Source organism: Kogia breviceps, chromosome 15, assembly GCF_026419965.1.
Source record: "Kogia breviceps isolate mKogBre1 chromosome 15, mKogBre1 haplotype 1, whole genome shotgun sequence".
NCBI classification, from domain to species: domain Eukaryota; kingdom Metazoa; phylum Chordata; class Mammalia; order Artiodactyla; family Physeteridae; genus Kogia; species Kogia breviceps.
Window position 1 is genome coordinate 74,760,369 of NC_081324.1, and position 24,574 is coordinate 74,784,942.

A 24,574-nucleotide genomic window follows, 5' to 3' on the forward strand; every position below is an offset into this window, starting at 1 on the left:
GCACTGTGGTCAGGGTAAAGCCATTGGCTTTTACTTGGAGTAAGATGGAAAATCCAAGGAGAGTTTTGAGCACAGAAGTGAGGTGATCACTCAGGTTGCCACACGCAAGACAGTCTGCAAGGGGAAGGTCAGAAGCAGGGAGATGGGCAGGGAGGCACGTTGCAATAATTTGAACAGAGAAATGATGTTGGCTTTGACCAGGGCAACAGCAGCAGAGGTGCTTGAGAACTTGAGACTTTTTTGAAGGTAGAATTGTCAGTATTTGAAGGTAGAGTTGACAGACTGTATGGTTAAGACAGAGGTGAGGCAGGATAAGGTGAAAGTTTTTGGCTTGAGCAATTAATTAGTAGGATGGAGTTACCATTTACTCAGATGGGGAAGAATGGAAGGAATGGGTTTGGGGGAGACTCGGAGGGATGAGTTTGGGTGGAAACTGGGAGGGATGGGTTTTGGGGCAAGTGATCAACTTCCATTTTAGACATGTTAAAGTTTGAACTGCCTATTACATACCTAATGGGAATATGATTCTTCAGCTAATTCAATTGTGTTACAGGTGGGATTGTACTAGAATGTTCTTCCTTCCTCACTTCACCTTGCTAACATCCCTTCACTCTTCAGTTCCCAGCGTCAGGGTCATTTGTCATTTTCTCAGGGAAACCTCCTTGATCCCTGTCCCTATGCCTGGATTGATTCTTCCTGCTATATGTACACGTAGCAGCAGATCCTTTCCTTTGTAGAGTTTACCATCCTTGGAATTCATGAATAGTTTGTGTAGTTATTGGTTTAATGTTTGTTTCTTGTCACTGTGAATCCATAGAAGCAGATGGCATTACGAGGTCTGTTGGAATAAGAAGAGGTCTTGTTCAAATGAAACTGTTGGTGAAAAAATAGAGACAAACTTTGATCCTGCTGCTTTTTGTCTGCTGTGTGCATATTATCTAAAAAAAATAGTCCGGGTCAGTCTGTGGGCCTCACAAGGACAGATAGTCCTGTTTTGTTCACTGTAGCCCCGGAATCCAGCAGAGAGCCTGGCACACAGTAGGCACAAAATAAGTATTTGTGTTGTGTTGAATCTGAGCTGTTTTCCATAGCAAGAGAGACTCGCATTGGCTTCAGACCCTTTGCTTATATTCAATAGGGAACAGCTTTCTGATGCTTAAAAAGTGTGGAGGAATGTTCCAGGCTTTGCTTTGAGATGTTCCTCTTTATTCCCATGCAGTTTTCATTTGGAGCCCCTGTTTGAGGCTTGGTGAACGCACATTTTAGTCTCTGACACCCCTCTACACACTTGCTTAAAAGGATGTCATTCAGGGCCGCAGTAATGAATTTCAGGCAGATTTTAGTTTTGAACCCTCTGTTTCTGATTTAAAAAGAAACAATACACACAGACAAACCTTCCACAACATCTTTTTAACTGGGGTTCTATTTTCTCAGCTCTTTAAAGCTTGTTTTCCTTAGTAATTGGGGTTTTTTTTAAAGCCCAGCCTCCTTCTGTTATACAAGCCTCTCTTCCCTGTCGTGGTCTGAAGCTGTGCTCCGTTTGCATAGGCATCGCAGGCATTTCTCTGACAGCCACACAGATGTCCTGGGTTCCACCAGCAGCTCTGCCAACCGACAGAGGAGCTAGTGCCTTTTTTCAAACCCACAAATTCTGCTTGGAGATGGTTAGGTTTTATGGAGACAAGGCTTTAACTGCACCTCAAAGCTGTGTCTCAAAAAATAATTCTTGCTGGTGATCTCTAGTGGAAATCTTCTGCTTGGTGACTAGGCAAAGCCACATTGAACAGCTACCCCAACCAGGGCTCCAGCCTCATGATTGAAAATGCTCCGGGAGGGCAGCCTTGAGCTGTCACCAGGCTTTTCCATCCAGGCCTGAGCTCCCAGCTGCTTAATAGAAGGGCTGCTACCTTCCGGTGGGCAGAGCATCACAGTGGCTAAGGGGTTTTATTCCGCAAGCTCCATTCTGGAAAAATTCCTTTGTTTCCTTTGAACTGTTTCTCTTTCAGCCCACTCCACCCGCCCCTTGCTTTTGTTCTGTGCCCCTCCAGTGTCAGGTTTTTCTCTTTAGAGTTATTTTCATTTGCTGGAGATGCTTGACATCTTTACAGAGAATTGAAGAACCGAAGGTGCTTCCAGGTGCTTTCACATCTCTGCTGTACCTTCCTCTTTGCCTTTGAACAACCTTGCTGCTTTCCACACCGTGGCCTGTGCTGCAGCCTCCGTTTCTTCTTAGCCCCTTTCTTCCTTAACCTTGGAATGTGACAGCCCCCAGTATGCCGAAGTAACGCTTTGAGAAGACACCAGTGGCTTTCTTATTAAGATTAAAAACCAGTCTTTTCTCGGGCCTCTTTCTTCCGTGAGCTGCTCTTGAGACAGCTGTCCAGCTCCTCATTCCCTCCATTTTCTTGCTTCTCTGATCTGTGGCAGCACGTGCCTGGCTTATCCCTTCCTCCCCTCCCTTGTGCCCTTCTTGCTGTTCGTTGCTTTTTCTTCTCCCAACCAGTTAACTCTGGTGGTTCTCCAAGACGTGGTCTGGGCCGTCTGCTTATCTTGCTTTAAACTTGCTCTTCTTCACTGAGGAGCACATCCATTTTCACCCTAGTCTGATTACCACTAAGTTTGTGTTGCTTCCGGGCTCTGGTTCTCCCCTTTGAATTGTGCCTTGCACACTTCGTCTTGGCTGTCATAGCTCTTCAAACTCAAGCATTCACAACAGGACCTGTTATTTTGTTATTTTCCCCTTCAGACCAAATATCCCCTTTTACTTCTCATCTCTGGTGGTTGTCCTGTGTATTCTCTGACCCTGGAGGCTGGAATCCTCAGAGCATCCCTTAACTCATCTTTCTCTTCTTTCTCCCACACCTTGCCACTCACCAGGTCCGGTTGATTTTTCTTTCCTAGTTGTCTTTGTGGTCTTAGAGGAAGGAAAGAAACTAGCATTTCTTGTCTGCTTGGTGCTGCATTTTGGGCTAGGGAAATCATCTCATTGCATCCCCAGATCTTATGCGGTAGGTAGATCTTGTGTCCCTGGGTGCTCTGAGAGATCAAGGCACCTGCCCAGGACTGCCCAGGTGGGCAGCAGCAGAGACAGGAGTCTTACCTGGTGCCAGGGGTTCAGGCTGTCATTGCCTCACGAGACACCAGCTGCTCTTTTACTCTCGGCCTCTGCCCTTCCATTCGCCCTTCATGCTAATCTACTCTCAGAATTTCTCCTGTGACTCTTCTGCTCAAAAACCTTCAGTGGCTCCCAGTTTCCCACAAGAGGCATAGCATTTTCATTTTGAAGTTGAAGACACTGAAGCCCAGAAGAAGGGAGAGAGTTGTCCCTAAGGTTGTGGCTAGCAAGTAGTTGGCTGCGGTTTGAACTTCCAGAACTTCTGACTCTAAGTCTACCGTGCTGTGCTCCTCAGCCGTTGAATATCTTCTGCCCAGTTCTCAAGGCCCCCTGTCTCCTCACCTAACCTCATTTCCCACCACTGACAGAACACAGCTTCCAGACTCTTTGACCAGTTTCCTTCACCCTAACTCTGAGGCCACTATCTCTGGCCTCTTAGCCACCTTTGCTTATGTCCGTAACTTGCTGGGATGTTTTTCCTTCCTTCCTTGCACCCATCTTAGCCCCTCACTTGCCTCAAGCCTCACCTCCTCCCAGAAACCTGCTTCACTTAGTTTTCATGGATCTCACTCCCTAAATTCCACACCACATAATTAATTACACACTTAATCATAAATTATTAATGATAGATTTGTCTTGTACTGTTTGCTGCTGTTTCCTATGTCAGAACCTGTTCTCCTCTGGGGACCTTGTCTTCTAGATTTGTTTTTCTACTTCACCTTGTTGGAAGAAGGAGGTGACTTAACTTCAAAGAAGCACCTGGAAAGGAACCAAATCTTGGATTGGTTTTGTCCCTCACGGTGCTTTGTAAATGCTCGTCCATCAGTTGGGACCTTCTCTGGTGATGAGAATCTCCAGCTGCCCTTTCACTCCTGGATGATGCCGCGGACTCATTGGGGACGAGCCTCCCCAGCTCCACTGCGGGGGAATGGTGACAGGCCGTGCAGCGTGGCATCTGGAAGTGGGGGCTTTCACCCGCCGGTGGTGCCTGGTAACACCACAGAGTTTGCAGTAAAGAGGACGGAGTGAGAATTCCAGTGTTCCTCTGTGCAGAGGGCAGATGCCAAAGGGAAACAGAAGTTCATTCAGACCGGGAAGAAGGCCCGGTCTGGCGCCTGCCTACGTGGTTACTGCTGTCTTATTATTCATGCCCCCCCCCACCACACACACACCAGAGAGGCCATCCATCTACCAGACAGCGGTCCTCAGCCCTCTTTCTCTCCTTCAGGTGACCAGCCATGAGTGGGGTAGGGGGAGAGTTAATAGGAGCTTTTATATTTTTATCTTTTTATAATTTATAAAAACCTTCTTTTATTATTGAAGTTTTCATACACGCCAAAGTCGAGAAAACAGGACGATGAACCTTCTTTTTCCCAACACTCAGCTGTAACACTTATCAGTATTTTGTTAATCTTGTCTCCTCCCCTTGTAGCTTTGTTTTTTGTTTTGTTGTTGTTTGTGGCCGCCCTGCGCAGCATGTGGGATCTTAGCTCCCCAACCAGGGATCAAACCCATGCCGCTTGCAGTGGAAGCGTGGAGTCTTTACCACTGGACCGCCAGGGAAGTCCCCGTAGCTTTGTTTTTAAAAATACTGTACAGTTTGGTCTGGCCTTAATGGTTAATGGTGTTTTTCTTTTTTTTTTCCCTTAGCAATTGGTCCCTGTTGCTCAGGGCAGTGCAGGCAAATGGTTCTCAGGCCACTGTCCTGGCACATGGGGCTGCCTGGCTCTGCCCATTCGTTTGTCGTTTGTCTGTCTTTCTTTGATCCCGTTTCTCCACTTGCATTCGTGACATTCTGGTCAAGAGCCGGTTCCAGTGGTCTTTAATCAGAGGACTTTGGAAGCCTGTGAGGGTCTCTGTCGGTCATCACGGTGACTGGGGATGCTGCTACTGGCATTTAAGCTGGAGGCTGGCAGGGGTCCAGGTGCGGGGAGCACACGTTCAACAGCCATAGATGTGAGGGACCGTTCTGCATTGTGAACACCTGTTCCATTCACACTTGGTCATGCTGCTGGGCACGCCTAATGTACAATGTGGATTGGGGATTGCCTTTCTCTTCATGCCTTTTATAAGGGCTTAAAAGTCTGCTATAACCCATTTGTTGATCACCGCTGATTCATGTAATCAGGTGACTGTAACTAGCCTCTGGTCCTCTTTGAGGGTTCATCCTTGGTTGCAAACCCTTTGGTGGTTTTAATTGGGAACATGGGGTATCTTGTAGCCTACGCCCCGGCTTTCTAGCTGCCTGTCCCACGCCTTATCACTGGCATCCTGCCAGGCCCAGTGGAGAATGGGGATGGAGACAGTGACATTCAGCCCCAGGTCATTCACAGCTTTTGGTGCCCTGGGGGCAGCCGAGAGGGAGGTTGTGGAAGATCAACCTTGAAGGGATCGTAACCTCCTGGGGGCAGGGCTTGTTGGCTATTCTCCTGCCTCTTCCGGCCATCAGCCTGCTGCTGGGGAGGAAGCGCCCCTCAGCAGGCAGTAGCTGATTATCTCGGGTGCAGTCCGGGAGCCTCTGCAGGCAGAACATGGAAAGTGACAACTTCTGAGTTCTTTTTATTTTCAGTCTCACTCGAGATGGATGGCAGCCTTCCACTGTGGGAAATGAAATGTGTTCAGGCAACTTGGGCCCCAGGCGCAGATGAGAATGGGCTAATGGGCACTGAGGAAGGAGCGGGGCTGGAGGGGGAGAGGCACACTGTTAGTCGTTAACGTTACTAATCCGTGACAGCTGCCAGCCGCTGGGGGTTAGCACCCTGCTGCGCCTGGGACACAGGGCCCCTGGGCCTATCCTTTCTGGAACACTCCAGGGCCCAAACTGTCTCAACTTGTGTGCTCTTCAAACCTCAAATCCTCATGGAAGAAGCAATTGGTAACTTAATGCAGGATGAGGGAAGCCAGAGGCTGAGCTGAGTAGATGGTCCAGCCAACATGCCATGGGTATTGGTGAGGACTTCTCTGGCCTGGAACTCTGGATTATTCTAGCAAAGTGTTCTTGGTGTGTGAGATGATTTTCGGTGGCACCCCATTACAGTAAGATCAAGTTAGCGAATGAGGAAGGTCTTTCTCTTTTTAACCCTTACCCATTCTTTTTGACGTGGCTTAGGAGAAGGTCTGAGTACTGTTTTAATATGCCCCTAACACCTACCTCTAACACCCGCCAGTGTCCCTTTTTCTTTACAAAGTCTCAGGCATGCTACAGTATCCAGGTAGAATTTGACAATATTTTGTTTTTATTATATTCCTTTTTCTGGTTACCTTCCATATATGGCAAGTGATACTGGTTTTCACGTGTGCTCGTAATATGTAGTTTCCTTTTGAAATACATTTTCTGAAGGGGAAAAAAGAGGCTGTTAATTTAAGAAAACAACTGATATAACAGGTGATGTGCTGAGATGGCACAGCATCTTGAAGATGCTTTTCAAATGACTAAAGATCGGGAAATGCTGTTTTAATATTTTGCCTACGTGGTTTTCCTTTATGTTGAAGGCCAGGCCGACACTGTCAGCATGGGATGCTGAGTGTGGGCCCTGTAGTGCCGAGGCCATCTCCAGGATGGTCTATGGTTTGTATGTCTCCCTCCACCCCCTTCTGTATTTATTTGTTCATTCAGCGGATACATTTTGAGTGCCTGCTTTGTGCTGGATGCTGTGCTGTTTGCAGGCAAACAAGGGTGGTCCGTGCTTTCTAATAGAAGAGACAAGATTGTAAAAATGTAGCTGGGATTCAGTGTGACGAGCGTACCCATGAAAGGAGGTGCTGCAGCCCTTGCACTGGTATTGTGAGCCACAGGGAGGTGTGCTGAGTGGGTCAGGAGAGCTTCCCAGAGGAGGAGGTATTTGCGGTGGGTCCTAATGAGTAAGTAAAATGTAACCAGTCATAGGTACTCAAGGCAGAGAAAGGGAATTCTAGGCAGAGGGGATGGCATGAATAAGAACGTGAAGGCCTGAAGAAATATGGTGAGTTCAAGACCCTTGTGTATATTTGGTGTGGCTAGAGTGTAGACAGTGCGCCTTAACTCTTAACACCAACCCTATGGCGTAGGTAATTAGGATTAGCCCCACTTGACACTTGAGGACACTGAGGCACGGACAGGATAGTAACTTGGTGAAGCAGAAGCTGAGGTTAGAGGCAGGCCTCCATTAGCTGAGAGAAGGTTTCCTGAGTCGTTCTGAAAAGCGTGCATTTGATCTTGAAGGCAGAGGGAGAAATTGAAGGTGATTAAACAGGGCAGGACTGGGTGAAATTTGCCTTTTCTAGAGATTGCTCTGGCAGTGTGCCGTCCACAAGTGAAGCATCACTTGAAGTTTGTTTCATAAGTGAACACTTGAATACTTTGCTGTCAAGTTTGTTTTGAATCAAGCACCTAGTTATTTCCTAGCATGTGTCCCGCCCTCCCCCCACCCCGTTGTAGCTTTTGTTGATGTTGTTTCTCTTCACTTGGTTAATGTTTAAGTGATTGATTCAGTTCATAGTGTTTGAACCTCACCTTAATGTCTAATAATCAAGATCAGACTTTCTTCCTAGCACAGCAGTATTGCACGGTAAGGCTGGCTCACAGTTCAGAGGAAATGCCAGCTCCAAGAAGGCAAATGGCTGTAATTACTTAAAGGGAACTCATTTAAGAATTTCGAGTGACCATTTGATTGTCAGAGTTCTGCATACATTGTATTTTATTTCTGTCCAGGTTTCCACTGGCTAAACACTTTGGTTATGAGCTGTGTGTCAAGGCCAAATATTGCATTTTGAAATTGAGAGTCGAACTAGCAATTTAAACTCCTGACTTTCATACCTGTCTGTGAAATTCAGATAAATGAAATGGAAATATAACAGGGCTGCTGTTTTACAAAATACTGACTCTGCCTCTCCTTGTAGAGAAATCTCTAAGGGAAAATCATTTTAGCATATATAAATATATTAAAAAATATATATAACACACTTCTTCCCCCTCCCCCCCAGCCGTTTAGCTGTTTAGTCTTCCTTTCACTTTCTTGATTTGCCCCATTTGTGATTTCCCATTCAAATTAGGCTTGTTTGAAACCAAGGGTCCCTTGAAGAGGCACTTCTGGTAATTTTGAAAATGAAACCTACTCCTTGAAAATGCTTCAGCCTGGCTTGTCCACCTTCCTGTCTGTTTCTGCAGTTGGTGCTTCTCACCACTTCCCCACATCCTCTCTTCCCTTGGGGCCAGCTCCGCTGTGGCTGCCTGGTTTAGGCTCTTGCCCTGATCGCGTTCCCCACCTCCTTTACCTGCAGAGGTGTCCTTCCTGACCCCTCGCTTTGGGAGCCCCAGAGTTCTCCTCCTCCGTCTCTGGCTGCAGAGAGGATAGGGGCCCCCTCCCCTCAGAGCACAGGGGAGCGGGTGTCTGTGCAGACGCAGGTTCGCTGCCCAGGGCACTGACATGGGTTTGAGGCATAGGAGGACTCTAAAGCCTTGCTAACAAAGCTTGCATGCCCATGATCTAGTGGCACCAGAACTACCTCTACTGTCCCGCAGGATCCAAATTTGAGAACTGACTTTCAGCTTGCTCTGAATTAATCAATGGTAAAAGGCAGATCATGAAATCCTCAGGAACATGGATCACATGTATTATTTGGATGCTGTATACCAATGCTCACTGGTTTTCATTCTTAATAATTGTTATTTTAAAAGGTTTCTCTTCCTATAAATATTTATTTATTCTAGCAAATGTAGGCAAAAAACAGTTAAAAAAGAAAAAGAAAGAAAAGAAAAAGAAAAAGCATAATCCCACCGCTCTGAAAAAAATAATCCCCGTTACTTTTTTGGTGCACATCCTTCTGCCATTTCTTATATACACAGGTGCATGCAGACATATGGGCTTACGTAAGACACTGTTTGGGAAGTTTGACCTGCTTTTCAGTTAATACTTACTCTGATCATCATTCCAAGGCATTAAATACTCTCCTAGGATATCTTTCAAACGTCTGTAGAACATCTTTCGTGTGAATGAACGGAAGTGTTTATTTAGGCAGCCCTTTCTGGTTGGACATTTATGTTGTCTCCAGTGTTTCTGCTACTCTTGATATAGCATTAAGGTGAGCTTTCTTGTAGCTGTTGCCCACGACTCGTGAACATTCCCTAGGATAAATTCCCTAAAGTGGAAGTGCTGGGTCAAGCTTTTGTTTTTCGAAGCTTTTGATGCATAATAATATTTACTTTTGTTTCTCTCTAGACACTACAACAACAGGAGTGCAAACTTCTCTACAGCCGAAAAGAGGGTCAGAGGCAAGAGAATAAAAACAAAAATAGATATAAAAACATCCTGCCCTGTAAGTATCAGTATATTTCTCCATAATAGTCGTTCTTGGAGGTTTTGATTCCCAGTGTCTCAGTAACTTTTCTGGGGGCCATGTGCTTTCTCAGCAGATCCAAGGCCTTAGCTCCTTTTAATTGTAAGTAGTTTCCAAAATAATCAGCTGTTTTGGGGATGGGTGGCCTCCTTCACTGAGTTCCTGTGACGTTGATTACAGAGTAAAATGGCCACTGGGAGGCTTAGTGTGTGGTTGTTTCCTTCTGTTAATTAATTTTGTCCGCATAGGAGAGATCATCTTAAGGCTTGCCATCTCCCAGGGTCTCAACCATCAGCCTCCAGGGTCCCAGGCTTGTGTCCTTGCTTTGTAGCACCCAGCCCTTGGGTCTTGGGGACAGCACGCCTCCTTTCTGGGGCTCTGTTCCCTCATCTGGGGAACAGACGAGCTCCTCCTGGGGGTTCTTTCAACCGTTCCCTTCATCTTTTCCAACACCCCTCATCCCTTGAGCTCGAACTACTGGAGATTCAGGTGCATACCTATGCTTTGCTCAGAAGCAGACCTTGTGATATTCATAAAGCAGTACCTCCTTTAACACCCGGATGCTGCCAGGGAGAGCCTGAGTTGAACTGCAGTGAAAAAGAGGCCCAGAAGGATGTAGGCCTTGGGTGAGGATCCCAGAAACGGCACCACACAGTTGTGATAGCTCACCTCGCCCGAGTGCTGCCTCTCTGCCAGACTCGGAGGCCATGTCTCACTTCATCCGGATCCCGTGCACACAGAGCAGGAGTTCTTATTATCCCCATTTTTAGGGACCATTTTAGCAAGGTCACAAGTGGAAGTGAGTGGGAGAACCGGTACTGGAGCCCCCAAAGTCACTGCTCTTAACCCTGGGCTCTAATGCAGGGTCTCCAGAGTGGGCTGGGTAAGGCAGTCCGCTATGGGACAGGGAAGGAACATTTAGAACGTCTCTTGATTTACATCCTTTATCTAAAAAAAAAAAAAAAAAAAAAAAAAAGAAAGAAAGAAAGAAAGAAAATTTTAAATCTGATGTGCAGCTTGATGGCAGAGCGTGCATAATGTTTTTACCCAATTTAAAAATAAGGCTTGTGTGTATCTATAATTGTATATATATTTCAATGTTCAGAAACTTTATTATTGAAGTTTATTGGGCAGCATGATCAGATCGGAGAGCACTGCTGTAATGAATGCCTCCTCAGGTCAGAGCTATTTTGTCAGATACTGTAAACCCACCCCATGTGTGCGTGTGTGTGTCTGTGTGTGTGTGTGTGGCATAGCCTTTCTGTATACATAGGTGCGCACACACAGTGTGTATGTATATCACATCCATATGGATATTTGTAACGTGTGCAGGTGAGGATGGGAGAAAGTGGAGGCATTTCTAATACTGAGGAGAGACAGTGAGGAATTTGTAGAGAATCATTCTGAGCCACAGCATGGCCCTCATGACGTTGGGGAAGCACTGCCCTCTTGATGTCGTAAGTTTTCCTTTCTGCTCAGGAGGTCTAAATGGTACTCATTAGTAAGATGTGCAGTTGTAGGAAAAGATGAAGGGAACAGTGGTATGCAGTATCTATTGATAAATAGAATATTATTGCCCTTTCCTCCCTTAAAGATCCAATCAGATGTTTCTTCTGATTAACATCATATTCTTTAAAGATGGGGAGTCTGAAGCAAAAGAACATTATTCTAGTAAGACATACAACTTTATTACTGTTTCTCAGTGTAAAATGTGTTGCTTAGGTAGAACACTCAGATTTTTAAAAAATCAGTAATGTACTTTTGTATAAAATTTGGTCAGGAGATACTATCATCAGAATCCTGTTCTCTAGATACTGTATTTAACTCTACTTCATTAAAAAAAAAACCCTTTTTATTATGGCAAGTTTAAAATATATTCAGAAGTAGACAGAATAGTATAAAGAACCCACATGTACCCATCACCCAGCTCCAACAATTGTCAACTCCTGCCCAATCTTGATTCATCTATATTCTGATACACTTCTCTTCTCTCCCTGAATTATTTTGAAGCAAATCTCAGACATCATGTCATTTACCTGTAGTTTACTCTTCCTCTAAAAAAACCCAAAAAACCCAAAAATCCCTTTTGTTTTGAAATAATTTTAGACTCACAAGAAGTTACAAAAATATGTAGAGGGTTCCCATGTACCCTTTACCCAGCTTCTCCCAATGATAATATTCTATATATCCATAGTACATTATCAAAACCAGGGAATTGACATTGCTACTTTATTCTCTTAAAGAAAGCATTATGAGGCATCATATTCAGATTATCGTTTAGGATTTAGTTTTTGATGTTGTTTTATCATGAAATGAGCAAAACTTGGACTCGTTGAGGATGAACTGATTTGAACTGATTTGTCCTGAAGAGGTCTCAGTACCTTTGTGACCATGGTCTCTTTTTCTTCCAGTTGATCACACCAGGGTTGTCCTACACGATGGTGATCCCAATGAGCCTGTTTCAGATTACATCAATGCAAACATTATCATGGTAAACTTTGTTTCTCGTGGTGTTTTCTGACTGTATATTGCTAGCCAGTTTTTGTATTTTAAATCCTTCCTCATGGCCTGAAAGCAGTTTTCAGATGTTTGAAGTATTTTCTTCCTAAATTTCTAGCCTGAATTTGAAACCAAGTGCAACAACTCAAAGCCCAAAAAGAGTTACATTGCCACACAAGGCTGCCTGCAAAACACCGTGAATGACTTTTGGCGGATGGTGTTTCAAGAGAACTCCCGAGTGATTGTCATGACAACAAAAGAAGTGGAGAGAGGAAAGGTATGCTATATACTCTACTTTTTTGAAGTATTGGACATGTCAGGTTGAACATGTTAAGAACTGAATAGGGATTTCCCTGGTGGCACAGTGGTTAAGAATCCACCTGCCAATGCAGCGGACACGGGTTCGAGCCCTGGTCCGGGAAGATCCCACGTGCCGCAGAGCAACTAAGCCCGTGCGCCACAACTACCGAGCCTGCGTTGTGGAGCCCGTGTGCTGCAGCTACTGAAGCCCGCGTGCCTAGAGCCCGTGCTCCACAACAAGAGAAGCCATCCCAATGAGAAGCCTGCTCACCACAACTAGAGAAAGCCCGTGGGTAGCAACAAAGACCCAACACAACCAAAAATAAAATATAAATAAATAAATAAATTTATTTAAAAAAAAAAAAAAAAAAAGCTGGGCTTCCCTGGTGGCACAGTGATTGAGAGTCCACCTGCCGATGCAGGGGACACGGGTTCGTGCCCCGATCCGGGAAGATCCCACATGCCGCGGAGCGGCTGGGCCCGTGAGCCGTGGCCGCTGAGCCTGCGCGTCCAGAGCCTGTGCTCCACAACGGAAGAGGCCACAACAGTGAGAGGCCCGCGTACTGCAAAAAAAAAGAAAAAAAGACCACATAAGCCATGCTAAGCAGAAAAGTAAACACTGTCCATTAATTCTTCTGTTGACCTTTCCTCCTGCCATGTTTTTTTTTCTTTCCCTCAGTCATTGACTGTGGGGATGTCTGCAGCTGCTCTCTGATTTCTTGTTTTATAACAGTGAATTTCTCTGTCTTCCTAATGTACAAGGTAGATTTCTCTTGCTGATATTTGTGTCTTGGTTGTTGTTGAAAGTGAGTGGTGTGGGTGACTGCTCCCAGGAAAAAACAAGACACAAAGGCATTCTCTGCCCAGGACACATCATCAAATATATGCAGACTCATCTCTCATTGAGCAAAATATCTTCCTCTTTGGCAGCCAGAATGATTCCCTTGGTGCCGTATTCTCCAATCTGCCTGCTCTGAAGCCAGCAGCTCTTGCAGGCTTGGCGTCCCAGGCACTCAGTTAAGCGAAGGTGACGTGTGTAGCAGGTATTAGATGGATCTGGATATAGAAAAAGCAGCTGGTTCAAAACCCCATCAGCTGCCTCTCTGTGCTGGAGTTATTCACACTTGGGTTAGATAAGGCGGGGAGACCTCCTACACTGGCACGGAAATGGACCAGACAGTCTGGCTCTTTGGGCAGCCCATCCACCTCCAGAGCCCCTGCTTGCCTTCCCTTCAGAGTGGCAGATCTCTAGAATTCAGAACTGAGCGCATGCTAGACAGCACCCTCATACTGGGTAGTCCCCTTCTTTCTGCCTCTTTGGTTCTTTAGAGAGAAATAAACAAACACTGACTCTCCTTGGACCTGTGGCTTAAATTAGACAATTTTGCAGTAGCGGCTTTCTCTTCCCACTTCTCCCTGGTTCTCCACACACCTGCTTCTCTTTTTGAATTCTTCTTTCCTTCTTTCAAAACCCAGACAGGCCATTTTCATGTTAGTGGTCATCAAGGAAGACTTGAACGTTGGTTTTCTTTTGGTTTCGCCTTTCATGTCAGAGTTCACAGAGATTAACTGTCTTTTCTCTGATCCCTTCCAGAGTAAATGTGTCAAATACTGGCCTGATGAGTACGCGCTAAAAGAATATGGGGTCATGCGCGTTAGGAACGTCAAAGAAAGTGCTGCTCATGACTATACGTTAAGAGAACTTAAACTTTCGAAGGTTGGACAAGTAAGTATATTGTCGTACTTTAGAGACTTTGGTAACTGCACATGGTGTGCGCTAATCCAGGGTCGTGCGGTTACTCCTGTCTGCATGCGTTCAGGCATTCGCTCACTCATTGAATAACATCCATCTATCAGGCGCCTTCTATGTGCCAGGCACCGTCAAGGTACTACTGATACATCACAAACCAGACCGGCACAATCCCTGCCCCCACAGAGCCTAGGGAGGTAGAAGGTTAAGGAGTAAATAACCAACTAAGCTCTCCGGTTGTGCTCCAGCTGTGAAAGCCACAGGATGGTATGTTAGAGAGTGACTGGGTACCCGAGATGGAGTAAACAGGGAGGGCCTCTCTGAGGGGGTGCCATGCAAGCTGAGACCTGAAGGTGGAGCAGCATCCAGAGGGTCAGGAGAGGAGTGTTCTAAGCAGAGGGAGCAGCGAGTGCAAAGGCCCTGAGGCCTATTCAGTGACCAAATTCCATGGCATCAGCTTTTAATTGCTTGTAGTTCAGGTTTGTCCCTGGGGTGACTAACTTTGAATCCAACAAGATTTGGATTCATTTTAATTTCATGGTGAGAGGGGCTTACTTCTTCAAGGTCCTTTGGGGACACAAAGGTAAGCGAAATAGCCTTTGTCCTCAGGGAATTGCAGTCATGTAGCCGAGAGAAGCCACGTATACAAAGTCCTGTGCTGTCGAGCAGGCACCGGCTGTCACACCTGTCTAAGGTGCTGGGGTTCTGCCGAGGCTGGGCTTCCTTCCAGCTGGGGCATCAGGGAGACTGTCTCAGAAGAGGGTGGGCCTTTAGGTCGGGGTCTCTGTGGGAGAAGATGGTGAAGGGAGGGCCTCCCAGATGAAGTGTCTTTGTCAGCCAGGGTTCTGAAGTGCCAACGTCAAGGAAATGGGGTTTACAGGGAATGAAGGCAAGTGGGGAATTGAGGGAGTAAACTTGGGTCAAGAGAGATTGGGACCAAGTTGGGAAGAGCCTTAACTCTCATGGGAAGAAATGTAAATTTTAGGGACTTCTCTTTTGGTCCAGGGGTTAGGACTCTGTGCTTCCATTGTAGAGGGCCCGGGTTCGATCCCTGGTTGGGGAACTAAGATCCCACATGCCTCAGGCATGCCCCCTGCCAAAAAAAAAAGAAATGTAAATTTTATTCATTGGCTTTTGTAGGACCTGTGACGGTTCTTGTGCCAAGTGGACACATGTGTGGAGACAGGTGCCAGGAAGGTGTCTTACAGCCCCCCGAGGGAGGAGTGGGATGGAGGGACTCCAGTGGCCAGGACGCCTGTAACCAGGAGGGCTCCACAGAGGTCTAGGTCTGATGGCCTCTCTCCACGTTTTGCTTCTTTTTCCTTCCTTTGGAAATGAATATGATATAAAATGCCAGAATAAACTCTAGAAGAGAAGCGAGGGATGTGAGAGACCCCTTGGGGGGGGGTGAAGTCTGCAGGCTGTGTAGGGATAGTTTGGCTACTGGAGGAGGAGGAGGAATCAGACATCGTAGGGGTTTGAGTCTGAGTGGACGGTGGCCCTGTGGCAGAGGGCTGAAAAGCTGGAAGATATACAGGATGGTAGGGCTTGAATCGTTTGGGTAAAAGATGGTAGGGGCAATGGAAAGAAGGGGACCAGGTGGAGATAATTGTGGATGTAAATGTGAAGGGATTTGATGATGACGTGAACGAGGGGTGAGGGCGGCAGCAGATTTGAGGAGGGAGGGAGGATGAAACGCAACCTGCCGGACACGGAAAGTTTGAGATGCCTTTGAGACGTCAAGGCGAGGATGCTGGGGAGGCAAGGGTGGAGGCTGGACGAGGAGGGGGATGGGATCTAGAGCATGGATGGGTTGGCTTTGATTGATGGGGATAGTACTTCTTGGCCACAGGAGGGAAAGAGGAGAAGGTGGCCACAGATACAGGGAGGGGAGCTGACAGGGATTTGCTCTAAATTCTCTATCAGGCCTGAGGCAAGGCCATCCATTGCCATTCAAAGGGAATAAGAAGAGGCGAAATGCTTGGGGAAAGTGGGGAAAGGATGAAATAGTCATTGTGTAGCAGAGCAAGAAATCCAGTACATTTCTGGGCAGTGCCGAGTGCCCATTGAGGTGGTGAAGATGAACTCGGTGATACCAGTCACCTGGGTGTGAGTTTTCTCCAAGGACACTCTGTTCCTTGGGTACAAAACAGAGAAAGTGGGTGGTTAGGTTCGTCCAGGCTTGGGGCTTTGCTGGGGCGGGGTGGGGTGTGTGTGTTTGTGCGTGCAGTGGATGGAGAGAGGATGGAGGGAGTGGAGCTCTGTGATGGAGAGTGGCTGTCAGGAGAGTGCGTGGAATCTGAGCTGGGCAAGCCAGCAGCAAGGGCAGGAGGAGGCAGGCGGAGGGTGGAGGAGGGGCTCAGTGGTCTGGTGAGTTCCATGAGGCGGTCGGGGGACTGAAGTGAGCTGGAAGCCTTGGCAGTTGTGGTCCAGGGTGGGATGTCAAACTTCTGATGTCCACGGGGGTGTGGTTGTGGGGAGAGGGTGGAGGTTCAATCGATTGCAGAGACTGAGAGAGCAGTTGTCAAGCAGACATGAGACAGAGATTTAGAGGACATCAGACAAAGATTCCAGATAGGTTTTTCTTCAGGTTTAGTGATAAACTACCCATCTTCCCATTATCAGGTGTTTCTCAGTAGCAGGTGGATTTTTCTTCAGTTTTAGTGGTAAACCATCCATCTTCTTGTTATCGGAGATTTGGGGGGAGCAGGTACGGGAAATGTTGGCGTTGGGGTTTGTGTTTTGCACCCTCGGATGCACGTGCTGATGTGGGACCGATCGTTTCTCCAGAATTGCTGGTCACAGATTATCGGCTTTTTTATAGAGCTCGTTCCATGTTTTCTAAAGTGCTATCACATGATCTCATTTAAGCCTCCTAATTGCCTGGGAAGGAGGGGTGGGAGCAGAGACCTCAGTGGCCACTTACGAAGGAGGAGGAGCAAGGATGCTGGATCTCTCTCGTTCCCTGTCCTTTCTGTGACCCCGGTAGTCCCCTGATTTTTAGCTCACTGGTAACATCCAGAAAAATCTTTTTCTGAGTCAGCAAATTAAATGCACGTAATTCAAGAAAGGATCTTGATTGTGGTTCAGATTCCCTGGATGTTCTGAAGGTTACTGGTGGTGAACACTGGTCTAGTTACTCTCTCTCTTTTTTAAAATCCCCTTTAAAAATGTTACTTAGCTTGGATTGTCTCCAGATATGTAGAAAGAAGATGTAGTGACGAATAGTGCTGTTACAATGATCTAATCTGGGTAGACCCAGAACACGATGCTTTTTGGTTTTTTGTGGTCTTGGTACCCTTGTTGACCTTTATGAATGTCAGCCCTCAGAAGAGCACCTGCTGAGTCTGTTAACTGTCTACTGCGCAGTGGCTGTGTGTTTCATTGACGTTGTTTAGTCCTCACAATGCTATTGTGACTGAGAGATTCTTATCTCCATCGGCAAATGAAGAAGTTGAGGCTTAGAGATGTCCAGGGGCCGCAGTGAGTGTGAATCCTGAAATTTGGGCCTAAATCCACTCATCTGATTGCAAAGCCTGTCTTCTTATCTGCTTTGCACCAAACAGAGTTTTAAATACCATATTATAATAAAAGTGTGTGTTGGGGGAGGGGAGGAGAGCCAGGTACAAAAAGACAAAGAGGAGCAAGTGCTTGAGGGAATACCCGTTTTCTCATCTGGTGGGAGGAGAGCCCTGAGTCCCAGAGGCCTCAGTTGCCTCCCAGGTAGAGCTGCCCTTGGATGAGGAGGATCAGGGACCTCGTCTGCCCCTGGCTGAGGATTCAGAGACTGATTCAGGCTGTAGTTTCCAGAAGGACAAATAGCCATACAAGACATCTTGGCTCTTATGACAGAGGCCAAGGGTTGCCTCCACGATTGCTCAGCCAGACCCAGAAGGAGGAGGGATCTGGGAAACTCGTGCAGGGGACCTGTAAACAGTGTGTGAGGAGCCTCTGTGCGGGCCCGGTCCCCTGGCCCATGTAGGATCTGGGAAAGATGGGGACCAGACGAGTCCTCAACCCCTTGATTTATTTAATTCTTTTCTGGTTTTTCTTGGCTCTACTCCAGGGGAATACGGAGAGAACGGTCTGGCAATACCACTTTCGGACCTGGCCGGACCACGGAGTGCCCAGTGACCCCGGGGGCGTGCTGGACTTCCTGGAGGAGGTCCACCATAAGCAGGAGAGCATCATGGACGCGGGGCCTGTGGTGGTTCACTGCAGGTGACCAACACTTCCACCTCTAGGACACTGCCTGTCCCGTGTCCTGACGCCCAGGGGGCTTGTATTTACCTGCCCATCCGCGCAGCTTTTTAACTGAGGGAAAAATTTAATCTCTGTTTGAGGCATTAAGGGACCACTTTGACCCAAAGTACATTTCTTCTAGATCCTACGGGACCACCGTGTACCTGGGGGTGGTGGGGCACAGGGTGGTAAACACAGTCCTTATTCTCAAGGAGCCCTTAGTCTGGTAACGTTTGCTTGGTTTTCTTTGTTAATACAATAATTTAGGATTCATCTCTTTGATTGTGCTTCTGTTCCCTTTTTCCACGGAAATAAGGTATATTTTTTCCCCTGACAATATACTTGTTTGCTTCAGAAGATTCGGACCGCTCCCCATCCAGGCTTCTAGAAAACAGGCCCATGGCCTCTGCACCAGAGTTCTCAGGCTGCTGGTGCCCAAGCTGAGGTTTCATGATTATACTGGGGAAAGTTTGGTTTCCTAAATCTCTTTCATAGGCAAGTAGATGTGTGTGAAACGTTATTTATTCAGTTCTTTAAAAGCTCCCTTTTATTGAGCACTTGCTCTATACCAGCATCTGAGCTCAGTGCTTTTCATCCATTACTCATATTTGATCCTCACAACAACCCATTTCACAGATGAGGAAACTGAGAGTCAGAAAGGTTAAGGGAGTTGCCTCAGGCACATTGTACTGGGGGTGCTGGGCTCCAAGTGTAGGATGGACTGAGTCCAAAGCCCTGTGCTCTTTGCTAATACATTTGCAAATATAAATACACAATCTTATAAACACTCCCAAGAGCAGACATTGTTTCTGTTAATATTAATAGCTTTGTTTTGTGTATAAAACCCTCATGAATGACTCCGTTGTCCTCGCTCTTCACCCTTCTGCCCACAGTGCTGGAATTGGCCGAACAGGGACGTTCATTGTGATTGATATTCTTATTGACATCATCAGAGAGAAAGGTAGGTCATCTGGAGGACGAGAAGCTACGGTTCCTGTTTTCAGTTTGTGAAAAGAAAGTGCTAGTGAAAATAGCCTGTAGAAGAGAATTGAACGTTAAAATATTTTCACAAAAATCTAGGCTGAAGACTTCAGCTTTCAGTATGTTTGCCAGAGAACAGAAGTGATGCTCTTTGAGCTTTGGGCATAAAACAAAGCCTAGGAGCTGTGGGTGCCACTGGTCTGGTCTTTTGTTGAACATGCAGCTGCCTAATCCTTGCTGATGGTAGGGGATGATGCTGTTGGAACGTGAGGGACCCCTCACTGCTGACCCTTTACGCTGTAATCTTCTAGGATCCTAGGTATTGGTCAGAAGGCCAGTGCTGTAGCCCTTGGAACATGTTCGGTTAGAACATTAGAGACTAAATTTGCTTTACCTCTGCGTCTGCTAACAGTTGTGCATTAAACCACTTCACATTGTCTCTGCATTTTATCCTGATACTCCATGGTGCTTGCTTTGTAGGTGTCGACTGTGACATTGACGTTCCCAAAACCATTCAGATGGTGCGGTCTCAGAGGTCAGGGATGGTCCAGACAGAAGCACAGTACCGATTCATCTATATGGCTGTCCAGCATTATATTGAAACACTACAGCGCAGGATTGAAGAAGAGCAGGTACCAAGCCTAGAAGGCTGGCGTGTGGATTTTCAGTGTTTTTATCTGGGCAGCTTGGATATGCTCTCCTTCCATGCAAAAGGACAGGCTCTGATAGACAGCTGTCTTTCTTTGAAAAGGAGAAACAAGTTCCCAACCAGGAAGGGCCTCTCTGGAAACAAATTATTCCCTACTTCACAGCTCTGATTTTTCAGTATGGAATAGCTCAGGAAGGGGCACCAGGCCTGACAGATTGGGGAAACAGCCACAGAAAAATTGGGATTTTCCCAGGCTCACATGGCAAGCTTAGAACACAAAGCCGCAAAGTTTCCAGCCTGTTCCACTTTTGGTCCAGGCGATATTCATCCTGATTCCATCTCTTAAATGAACACCTCACTCTTAATCGCACATGGGGGGTTGAACCACCAATTTGGTCGAGTTGGAAACAGTAAAATTTCAATTTTAATAAGCCATGCATAATGAAGAACAATGTGGCATTGGTGCCTTTCCATTGGAAGCCATTCATAACAGACACAAAGCTGAGTTAAAGAGGATTGAGAAGACTGCTCTTTTGGGAGCTTAGGTTTATCTCCCTTGCCAGCCCCAGCCCCAGCCCCACTGCTGTGCTGCAGACTGGATAGTGTCTAAACATCAACAGTATTTGCCTGCTTTACCCTGTTTATTGCCTTCCAGAAAACTCAGCTTCTCAAAATAGGACCTGCCACCTAATTGAAAGATTTCTAGCCTAGCAGCATAGCAGCCACGTTATCAAATTAGTTAGTTTAGTAAGTTCTCAGTCCACACAGAAATACTCACTAGATTGTTTCCTTGTACAAAAACATCTTCAGAAGCAGTGTGTGTATAGAAAGGTACCGTCAAATAGTTAACAAGCTACTGGTTTTGAACTTTACTGCTTTAAGTCTGACTTTGTGTTATTGTAAGTGCTATGAACTGTTATAGATGGTCACTGTAGGCTATTTTATATTTGTCTTCCAGTTATATTAATTTGGGCCAGGAATACTTAAAGCATAAAGTTGCCCAAAGAGAAGGACTCCTAATGAATACAAGAGAGTATAGTACAGTTGGTACAAATGGGAAGTTATTTGGGAATATCTTGAAGAACATAATGTCGTCTTGTTCAGAAAAGCTGGGGGGAAAGCTCTCTGTTTCACTCAGAAGCTTTGGTTTTTCTTCTTGTTTTGGAGAATTTAGGGACTTTCCCTCCCAGCTTTTCTGGCACTTCAGATCTTCCCATTACCATATATGGTCCCTCTGACCCTGAATTTGAAGTTGTAATTTGGATTTAGGAACTACTTTAAAAAAAAAACCAAAAAACCTTTATTGCTGCTCTTTTATTGGAGGTGAGGGGTAGGAGAGGTAGAACGTAGACAGAATGTAGTCTACAGAATGTAGACCATAGAAACTGAATGTCCCTGGTAATCCCATCCCAAGAGTACTAGAATGCATGCATGAATTCATCCACTCAGCCAATACTTTTTTGGTGCCAATATGTGTCAGCACATGAACTACTATTTGGTATATGAGCTTTTGGATTTATGTAGCCTAAATATGTGTAGGCTTAGATTATGTTTATTTTTAAAAATTAGATCCCGTAATATGTTGTTTTCTGCATTGTATTGTTTGATTCAGTGTAGGAACTTGCTACTTGATTTAGGGGTAAAGTAAGAAGTACTTTATTTTAGCAGAAGGCTTAAGTGGCAGACTTACGAACATTAAAACCACCTGATTTTTACATTAAGCAAAAGAACAAAACTCATTTAGGATAATTAATTATTTTGAAATACAGTCATTTCCAAAATTATGAAGCATTAAGGACCTTTGGGAGTGGAAGAATGTGCTACAGAGGGATAAATGAAAAAAAGAAAAGGCAGTAGAGAAACAGACAGCATTGGAAGGAGGAAATGCAAAACAGAGGTGGGAATCTAGAGGAAATGCAAATGAGCAAGACTGAGAAAATTCTCAGCTCTTTATAAATGGATCTTCTCACATTGCTGTTTACTTGGAAGTAGATTTCTTTTGTTAACTTCCATTTTAGAATTAAAACATTTTTTTTTTTATTTGCAGAAACAGTATAATGGAATTCCCTTCACCCACCTTTCCGACTGTTAACATTTTAACACATTTACTTTATCACTGGTTCATATTCTCTCTCTCTCTCCATATGTATATATATATATACACACACACATATATAAATAACTTTATATATACCTATATAATTTTTTAAATGAAATGTTTGTAGGTTACAAACATTAATGTCCCTTTGCCTCCAAATACTCTGATGTGTATTTCCTAGAAATAAGGACATTCTCTTATATAAGCATAGTAAAGTTATCAAAATCAGGAAATTAGCATTGATATAGTAACTATTTTCGAATCTATAGACCGTGTTCAGACTTTGCCAATTTGTCCTACTAATATCCTTCGTGTGGTTCAGGGTCACGTGGTGCATTTAGTTGTCATGTATTTTTAGTCTCCTTTAATCTGGAGCAGTATTCAATCTTTATCTTTCATGACCTTGACATTTTTGAAGAGTTCAGACCAGTTGCTTGGTAGAATGCTCCTCAGTTTGGATTTGGATGATGTGTTCTCTTGATGAGATTCAGGTCATGCATTTTTGACAAGACGGTCGTAGAAGTGATGCTGTGTCCTTCCTGGTGTATCACATTATGAGCTACCTCTTGGTTTGTTTCACTCCAAAACAAACCAAGGGCGGTGTTAACTTTGATCACTTGATCAAGGTGTTGTCTGTCTGATTTCTCCACTGTTAAGTTGCTGTCTTTCTCTTTTTAATTAATATCTTATAGGTAGATACAAGAAACTATATAAAAGAACAGTTTTTCATCATACTTTTTGCCTACCAGTTTTATATTCATTCACAATTCTTGCCAGGAAAAATTACCACTGTGACATTTGCCCAATGGCGATTTTCTCTTTCCACCATTCCCTTTTCATTTATTAGATGGAAGCCTACTATAAGGAATAGCTTTCCCATCTCCCTTATTTATTTATTCATTTATTTGTTTATGTCAGAATGGGTTATAGTCCATTACTGTTACTTATTCTGTTGCTTAAACTGTCCCAAATTTGCCTAGTGGGAACCTTTTCGAGTTGGTTCCTGTGTTTTTTTGATATGTTCCCATTTTTGATTACTTCCTTACTCTTTTTGACACCACAAGATGATCTAGGTTCATCTTGTACTTCCCCAGCCATTTTTCTAAGGAGCCCTGATTCTTCTTATTGAAGAGTGGTATTTCAAAGCCAAGATCTGGATACTGGGTATGTTTGTTTGTACTGGTATAATATTCTTTGAATTGCTAATTAGCAAATTAATTACTCCTCTTGTCCAGCTCTCTCTATATAATCCCCCGCTCTCTCTCTCTCATATATGTGTGTGTGTGTGTGTGTATACACAAATATAGGCATGAGGCCATGCCTCCATTTTTCCTGACTATTTTATTTGTTTCCCTAGCCTTGTGCTTCTTCACATATCTTCCATAATCTCCTTGGTTCAATAAAAAGGTGTTTTCACATTTGTTCATTTGTTTATTCATTCCTGCATTAATTAAAGTTAGTTGTATTATGTGCCAGGCACTGTGCCAGATCCTCAAATTTAAGTAGTCATGTTCCTGAAATGGAAATAAATCCGTATGATGGAGTAGAAGGAGTTAGAGGGAGAGCATGGGGCGTGTTGGGTGAGATTAGAAAAGTCAGCAAAGGCCAGATTTCAAGGGGGCAGGTCTTGCAGGCCATATTGAGGATTTAAAACTTTATCCTAAGGAAAATGAGAAATCACTGAGGATTTTGAAGCAGGCGAGTGACATAAAAAGATCCTCGGGTCTTCCCTGGTGGCACAGTGGTTAAGAATCCCCCTGCCAATGCAGGGGACATAGGTTTGATCCCTGCTCCAGGAAGATCCCATATGCCGTGGAGCAGCTAAGCCCGTGCGCCACAACTACTGACGCTGCACTCTAGAGACCTCGAGCCACAACTACGGAGCCCGTGTGCCGCAGTTACTGAAACCCACGCACCTAGAGTCCATGCTCCGCAACAAGAGAAGCCACTGCAATGAGAAGCCTGTGCAGCTCAACGAAGAGTAGCCCCCACTAGCCACAACTAGAGAAAACCCCTGCGCAGCAACGAAGACCCAACGCAGCCAAAAATAAATAAATAAATAATAAATAAATTTATGAAAAAAAAGAGATTGTCATTTTAAAAAGAGGGCCCTGGCTTGAGAGGGAAGACTGGGTGGGCACGAGGCTTGAGCAGCTGCAGGGAGACCAGCGTCAGTGAGAACCGATGGTGGTTTGGACAGGATAGCAGGGGCTGATAGTGAGCCCAGGGAGAGTAGAATCAGTAAGATTCTGTGGTTAGATGTGGAAGGAGTCAGCATGTTTGTAATCCTGACATTTGAGCCCAGAGCGCCCTGGATTCATCGTCTTGTTGCTCTATAACTTAGACAAGAGCATTTTCATTTTATTCTCTCCCTGCTCTGGGCTTTTGGGCTTTTTTGTAATTTAAGGTTTAAGAATGTCACTGGGGTTACTCACATGGAAAGATAGTTAATACCAGATGATTTTAGAGCCTCATGGTTGGTTCCTCCTTTCAACCTTGGCTGTGTGTCAGTTGACAAGACCGTAAGATTTATTATAAACATTGTAAGAGACTTGGTAACCATGCTAAGTCATTGAATTCCAGTGGAGGATAGATCAATTTCAGATCATTTTTTAGACGTCCTCT

At 45.2% G+C, this 24,574-nt stretch overlaps 1 protein-coding gene across 4 annotated transcripts in view; it reads left to right on the forward strand.

The window, feature by feature from the left end:
* The window catches only part of PTPN11 (protein tyrosine phosphatase non-receptor type 11), a 70,150-nt gene that overhangs the window by 33,583 nt on the left and 11,993 nt on the right, over positions 1 to 24,574 (forward strand). Inside the window, exons 7-14 of one of the 4 annotated variants that reach the window (XM_067016028.1) lie at positions 9,313 to 9,409; positions 11,842 to 11,921; positions 12,048 to 12,206; positions 13,824 to 13,955; positions 18,046 to 18,200; positions 19,115 to 19,182; positions 19,683 to 19,834; positions 21,899 to 23,371. In XM_067016028.1, coding sequence (XP_066872129.1) covers positions 9,313 to 9,409; positions 11,842 to 11,921; positions 12,048 to 12,206; positions 13,824 to 13,955; positions 18,046 to 18,200; positions 19,115 to 19,182; positions 19,683 to 19,834; positions 21,899 to 21,943 — 888 coding nt within the window. In that variant the 3' untranslated portion in view covers positions 21,944 to 23,371. Of the gene's footprint in view, positions 1 to 9,312; positions 9,410 to 11,841; positions 11,922 to 12,047; positions 12,207 to 13,823; positions 13,956 to 18,033; positions 18,201 to 19,114; positions 19,183 to 19,682; positions 19,835 to 21,898; positions 23,372 to 24,574 lie in introns of those variants that run through there. The other 3 variants (XM_059040547.2, XM_059040545.2, XM_059040544.2) reach the window with 3 other exon arrangements.